We start from the raw sequence: 6,971 nt of genomic DNA on the forward strand, positions 1-6,971 counted from the left end.
TTTTTTTACCTTCACAGCCTCATTTTCCAGCCTCCCCTTCACAGTTGTACTTGGTGGTACATTCCATTTGTCTGTGCATTGCAAGTGGCTTGTGTTGGCTGGACTGTTATTGTTGTCAGTTAATTGTTGGTTGGCTTGGTGTTCTACCTTCTATTGTAGAACATGTAGCTACATTTATTAAAATGTTGTTTAATTTTCTGTGTCCATAGGAACTTGCCACTTTGACCGCCCCAGGTCCTCCTCTGTGGATGTCCTCATTGAATCATCGGCCTGTATCAACCTTAGCGTCTGCTCCCTTTCTAAGACATACAGCAGTAGAAATAAAGAACTCGACCAATCAGAAGAGACCTCTTATCTGGTTATTGGTGGAGAAGCAAGAAGTGTAGATACAGACCAATCAGAATTCAGTGGAGGAAACCATGCAAAGACCATCTTCACAGGAACAGTGAAAAACTGTTTCAGCTCACCATCTGGGAACAGCCAGAGGACACCAAATAAACCAGAGACATCTTCAAACAGCACAACATTCACAGTTGCACCTTCAGACTCCTCATCCAATTCTGCTGCCTCCTCTGCGGCCCCTCTCTCCACTGTCAGTGTGGACCACTTTGATCTGAAGAGTCCTAGCTTCTTGCATGACAGTGCCATCTCCAGACTCATTGATGCTGTTTCCTTAGGCGATGAGAACGACACCTGTGGTTCTATCTCTGCTCTGATTGGACGGTTTGATAGCACCGTTGACCAGGTCAATCTTACAACATTATCTAATGGTTACAAGAGCATTGATCGCATCCCTAATGCCCCTTCCCACACCACCATTCAAATGTCCCGCACCCTCCAAAAGTCAAACTTCAAGCCTACCACCCCAAGCAAAGCATCGCATGATTTCATGTCTCCTCTTAAGACCACCAGAGCATCTACATGTAATTACACAGGCACAATGAAACGCCCTATCACTCCTCAAAAGGCAGCTCAAAAGACCAATCATATAAGCCATGAAATCCTTTCACCACGTAAGACTTCCCAGGTAGACCCAACTGTCGCCCCTCTCCTTGCCAGCCCAGAGACCACTGAGCAGGAGGAGGTCTACACCATTCTCGATGAGGAGGTGTTGTCGCCTACATCAGTGTACAACCTGAAGGAACAGACCATCCATCTTCAGGCAGACCCTATGTACAGCACCCCTTCAAACAGCTTGGGGTCTTCTCCAGTCAAGGTGCCTCAGCGTTTGGGGAAAGAGGACATTGTGGTTTGCGGTAACATTCAGATGCAGAGGGGTGGTAGTGAGGAGGTTGGCGAGGCAGAAGAGAGTGTGTATGAGGAGGTGTGTGATCCCACAGGGCCAGTGTCGTCAGAACTGGCGCACGGGGTGTCGAGAACTTACATGGGCCCTTCTGTAAACAATGACTGTTTCCAGTTTTGCCATGACTCAGCAGGGAGTGCTTTTACAGAGGTGGAGATAAATGTCGATGAGGATCCATTGGAGATGATGGTGACCTCGCCACAACATGGTAGTCCATGGGGAGGACTCATAAGTCCTACCAAACGCCATGCCATTTACCAAAAGAGTGAGTCCACTCCCACCTACTCCCAGCAAAAGCTGCCTTCATCATACAGTACTCAACACCAGCACCCATCACAGGCATCTAATCGACCATTTTCACAATGCTCTTCCCAATTAAACCAATCTTCCTATCAGCTGTCCCAAAACCACCAGCTCCCATCCAGCTCCCAGCCTTCTCCCTTTCACAGACCCGTCAACTCTAGATCTTCCAACCCTAGTCCACTGCGTCAGAACAGCTACCCCATTCCTCAGAACAAACCTCAGTCCTCAGACTACAACAACAAAGAATTCAGCAGGTCCTACACCCAACACAGGAGCTACAATGGCAGTCATGCCCTAAACAGCTGCTACCAAGATCAGCTTGGGGATAAACAGATGGAGAGGGAGGCAGTAAGGTGCTTCCAGAATGGTTCCTCCTCCTCTGAGAGTCTCCCTGGACTGTCAGGTGTGCCTATAAGCCTCTGCAATGAGAGAGGCGTGTATTCCCCTACTTCTGACTTTGATGTGGTTTACAGCCAAGTGGACTATCACTGCTTCACACCCTCAACAGCATCTTCAGCTTCTCATCACACCCAGACACCCAGCCAATGCCAGACACAGTCATACATCCAAACACTACCACAGAACCAAATGTTTTCCCATATCAATAATAGGCATCAATCTCTGTCTGAAACCAGAGCTTCATTACAGACTAGTTTAGGCCCTTTCTCAGCTCTACCTGAGTCTGGACCTATAACCTCCAAAACCCCCAGCCCCTGTAAGTCCAAGTCCCTGGGAGACCTGACCTCTGAAGACATATCATGCAACTTCCAGAGTAAATACCACATTATCAGCCGCAGTTTCATCACTCCCAATATGACGAACCGTAAGAGGATGGGTACACTGGGGAATCTAACTTCCCAATCACAGTCTTCTGATCCACTTACAGAGCAGCTACGTAAGCTGGTCAATTTCGAAGGGGACGACAGTGACAGAGATAGACCCCAGTCCCCCCAGCTGCCTCAAGTAGCAAAACCGCCACCATCACAACCACAGCCACCTAACACAGCTCCTTCTGCTCCCAGGGATATAGATGATTCTCCTCCACTCCTCACCCGCCGCCTATCCTCTCGGAGCCAGAGCCGTGTGCGTCACATTAATAGCCGTGCCCGAGAAAGGCAACAGGAGGCTCTGAAGCCCCGGCCAGGGGTGGTGATCAACAGTACTGCCAGTATTGGTGGGGTAATGTTGCGGAATAAACCAGCCTCGCAGAACCCACCTGCTAACAGACATTCAACTGGTTCTTACATAGCAGGCTACCTGGGCCAGCTGGAGGACAGGGGACTTCCTGAGGGAGCGTGCACATCATTACACTATGGATATGGGGACCACTATGGAGATCGCTACTATACCGATGATTCTCTTCCACCTGCAGACTCTTCCTGCTCTACCTCAGAGCCCGAAGTCTACTTTCTGCTCAGACTGTAGCTAGAAGACCTGAACCTAAAATGAGATGAAGAATCAAACAGTAATTCTTCAGGAAATACAATCACACCAAAAGATCATGGAAATAATTAACACTAGTTGGGTTTCCATCCACCTGTTTTTATGCGAAATCTCAAATTGTGCATTAAAATCCTGAATGGAAACACCAGAAAATTTGATAAAACCTCCAAATATCGCAAAAACGTTTTCATGCTTGAGGGAGGCAGAAAAGTAGGTTGTATCGATAAAAGTAAATGCGATAAATGCAGTGGAAACGGCTTTAGCGAATCTGTAAGCAAACGGCATTCAAAAACATGCCATTTTAACGGAGGAAGACAGCGGGATAACAGGCGACTCACATCCAGAATACATCATCAGTAACCTCTCCGTGGATTATATATATATATGTACGGTAGTGGGTGGAAATGTGCATAATACCGCATTTTCTTTTGCAGACTTTCTGAAAATTCGATTAAATGTTGCGATACCTTTGGATGGAAACCCAGCCACTGTTGCTCCCATGTTCACCTTTAGCTTTCCCTTATGACAATTAAATAAATTTCATTCTACAATATTTCTAGAAGAATATACTCTGTCTGTACAATATAACTGACACATTACATACTGTTCTATGATTGGATCTGACAGCATGAATTTCCTGTGTGAGATATTCAATAGTGAATGAACTTTCTGTTCTGGCTGTGTGTCGTCTCTGTTCTGCTCAGTGTGTAAATGTACTTTGGAACGTTGATTCCTTTAAAACTACTTCCTACCTAGACTGATGTACAGATCCTTGTTTTCTTTGTCCTTGTGATGTACTGTCCAAACTGTCTACATTACCATCAAGCAAAAAAGAGGAATTGTGTTTTAAGCAGAAGGAACATTTCTCAGTCTTTGTATCTATTGAATGTGTAGTATAATCAAACAGCTACTTTTAAAGGATGGGATCCATATAATCAAAGATCAAATTTAAGTCTTCCTTCTCTTCTTAGTGATACATTATTTCTATTTGTGTTGTGTGTAAATAGTCTACACATTGTTTTTTTTTTTTTTTTTAGATGGGTTTTAGTTGAGCACCAATCTGTAACTTGTACATTTAGACTTTTGCATGTTAACTGTGGACATGTCGAGCATGACTATGCACCAATCTATACAATAGATGTTGCAGTGCCCTACTACCTTTGCACAGAGCAAATAGTTGCTTTGGATACAATAGACGACATAGACCTGCTTGCAATGGGTGCAATACACTACATAGACTTGCTTGCTTGGACTTGTCGCTCTCTTTTATGACTTCTAGATTTTTTAAACACTATTTCATATTTTAAACATTTGGAGTTTAAAATGCTTTTATTTTTTATAATTACTTTGATACAGACTGCAAAAATGATCTCTTGCTGGGACTGCTTATTTAATTTTGTATAACTGAATGGAAGGAAAGAGTTGTGCAGGGACAGGCTGAGGATGTTAAGGGATTTAGACTGGACAAAGCAGATTTTTTTTTATATAATTTTTTTTTCAGTGTAAACCATCCTCTTTACTTTGTATGGCTGCTCATCAGAGGACTGTGAGCATTTTCCTACCAATGCAATAAAATATTGAAGTATTTGATTTGAACAAATTAAATGTTTATCTCCTGTTTTGTTCAACTAGGCATCTCGATTCCCAATACAGCTCAGCCGCAGTTTAGCTGCTGCGTGGCCTCACCTGCTCTATTGGCATAATGATCCTCAGTGATGTCACCCGCTTATTGGTAAATGGACTGCATTTATATAGCGCTTTTATTCAATGCGCTTTACAATGTGCCTACATTCACACATTCACTCACACATTCACACGCTGAAGGCTGCAAGCTGCTACGCAGGGTGCTGGCACAGCCATCGGGAGCAATTTGGGGTTCAGTGTCTTGCCCAAGGACACTTCGACATGCGGACTGGAGGAGCCGGGGATCGAACCAACGACCCGCTCTGCCTTGCTCTATCTCCTGAGCCACAGCCGCCCCTTATATAAGATGCTTTATGACATGCAAAATCCATACAGATCCAAATCACAAGATACTGGGTTAGCTTAGCAGTCACCTGTGCAGTAGTAATGTATGCACATATAAAAATAAAAACCATTTGCCAGATCTGTTCTGCAAACAAAGAGTAAAAAAACCTGTGTCATCCTCTTTCCCCATATGCCACCTTTTGATAATGGGATGTAATTGCTTGTGTAATTATATGTAATTGAGGTGACAAACAGCACACCTGTTGCTGTGGGCATACAAGTCTAGATTTAGATTAGATTTATTTTGAACATGGTGAAAAACAAAAGATAAAGAATAAAAGAAAATGCCAAACAAGAATACACAATTTAATTCACAGCAAGCAAATTCTCTAGCAATATGCATTTATACATCATGTTCGAAAAGGATTAGGAGGAAGTGAATACTTGTCATGTCCTAGCTATCCTTGTTTTTACATCTTTAAGCTTTATGAATGTAATATTATAATGTAATAACATGTTGTACTATAATATTATTGAAACGTGCATACACTACAGGTTATTTTCCATAATACTATAACATACTATAGTTATGCCTAATAGATTTATAATATACATTTATAATAATGTATCCATCCAATCAGAGTCCAGACTGCAGCATTTGAAATCTGTCCAATCAGAGTTGAGTCTGCAGCAATTGAAATGTGTCCAATCAGAGTTCTGCAGCATTTGAAATCTGTCCAATCAGACTCCAGTCTGCAGCATTTGAAATGAAAGCCTCCACTCAGGCTGTTTACCTTGTCTGAATTCAAGGTCAGCCAATCAGGAGCCAGGATTGTGATGACTTGTCTTCACATTGAATAAGACACTTTAAACTAAACTATAGGGATGCACGATGATCAGAACGTCATCGGTATTGACCGAAGAAGGCTTTAAAATTAAATATCTCCATTGGCCGAAATGATATCATCCAAGCCTGTTTCAGTAGATGAATCTTACATTTTATTTTACTTTTTTAGAAAATGTTACATAAATATATGGCATCCTCCTATTCACGAGTTTCCTGGTGAGACCGTGGGCGCTTCCATGACACCCTCCCTCCCTGTTTCTACAGTAGCTGCCGGTTGCCTGTTTCCACCCAGGACCGTATAGCGAAAGAGACTGAAAATAATCATAATAATTGTTGTGACTTTATACCTACCTATGTCTTGTAATGATGCCCCCCAGCACAATAATTTCACATGTGCATAATTGTACAACGGAGTGACAATATCTTGAATCTTGAAAGAGAGAGACCGCTAAAGCTACTTTCAATGACCAAATAATAAGAGTTCCCGTTTGGATGTTTAGCCTTCAAAACAAAAGCGGCTGCTATGCAACCACATACTATTTTTAGCCATTTCGGCTAAAATAAGCCTATACAGTAGTAGTGAAGTGACATTCACCTCGTTTTTGTAAAATATCGTTGCTATGCAACCACACAACGTTACTATTTTTAGCCATTTCGGATAAAATAAGCCAAACACTCTTTGACAGCGGCGCACACCTCCTTGCTAGTGAAAAAAATTTAAACAAGGAAGTCGACAACCGGCAACCGTTGAGAATCATGGGAAACGTAAGTCCAGGAATAAGGTGAATAATACAATTGCCTAGGTGGGCAGGCGGGCGGTGTCTGTCAGTCACAATTTGCATCACATTTTGTGTCCAACCGATGCCACACAACCCCCCCACACACAGAGAGCCCCCCCCCCCCCACAAACACACACACACACAGACACAGACACAGACACAAAATGTGGTTTATCTTGAGAACCATTTGTCCGATAGACTTCAAACTTGGGAAGTGCGCTTGAAATGATTAAATTCTGCATGTCATCAATTCCTCACTACAGTTATTCCAGAGATTAACTCCTTTGACTGTGATATTTATTTGTCCTGGCTAATTGTTTTTTGAACA

General features: G+C 42.9%; 1 protein-coding gene across 1 annotated transcript in view; it reads left to right on the forward strand.

Annotated features, from left to right (window-relative positions):
* plch1 (phospholipase C, eta 1) overlaps nucleotides 1–3,031 on the forward strand; it is a gene marked incomplete at both ends in the record, with an annotated part of 53,610 nt that extends 50,579 nt beyond the window's left edge. The window contains one exon of the mRNA XM_083637318.1: nucleotides 210–3,031. Coding sequence (XP_083493444.1) covers nucleotides 210–3,031 — 2,822 coding nt within the window. The remainder of the gene's footprint in view (nucleotides 1–209) is intronic.
* Between the last annotated feature and the right edge of the window lie 3,940 nt (nucleotides 3,032–6,971).

The sequence above is a fragment of the Poromitra crassiceps genome, assembly GCF_964638095.1.
Source record: "Poromitra crassiceps genome assembly, chromosome: 5".
In the NCBI taxonomy this organism is placed as follows: Eukaryota; Metazoa; Chordata; class Actinopteri; order Beryciformes; family Melamphaidae; genus Poromitra; species Poromitra crassiceps.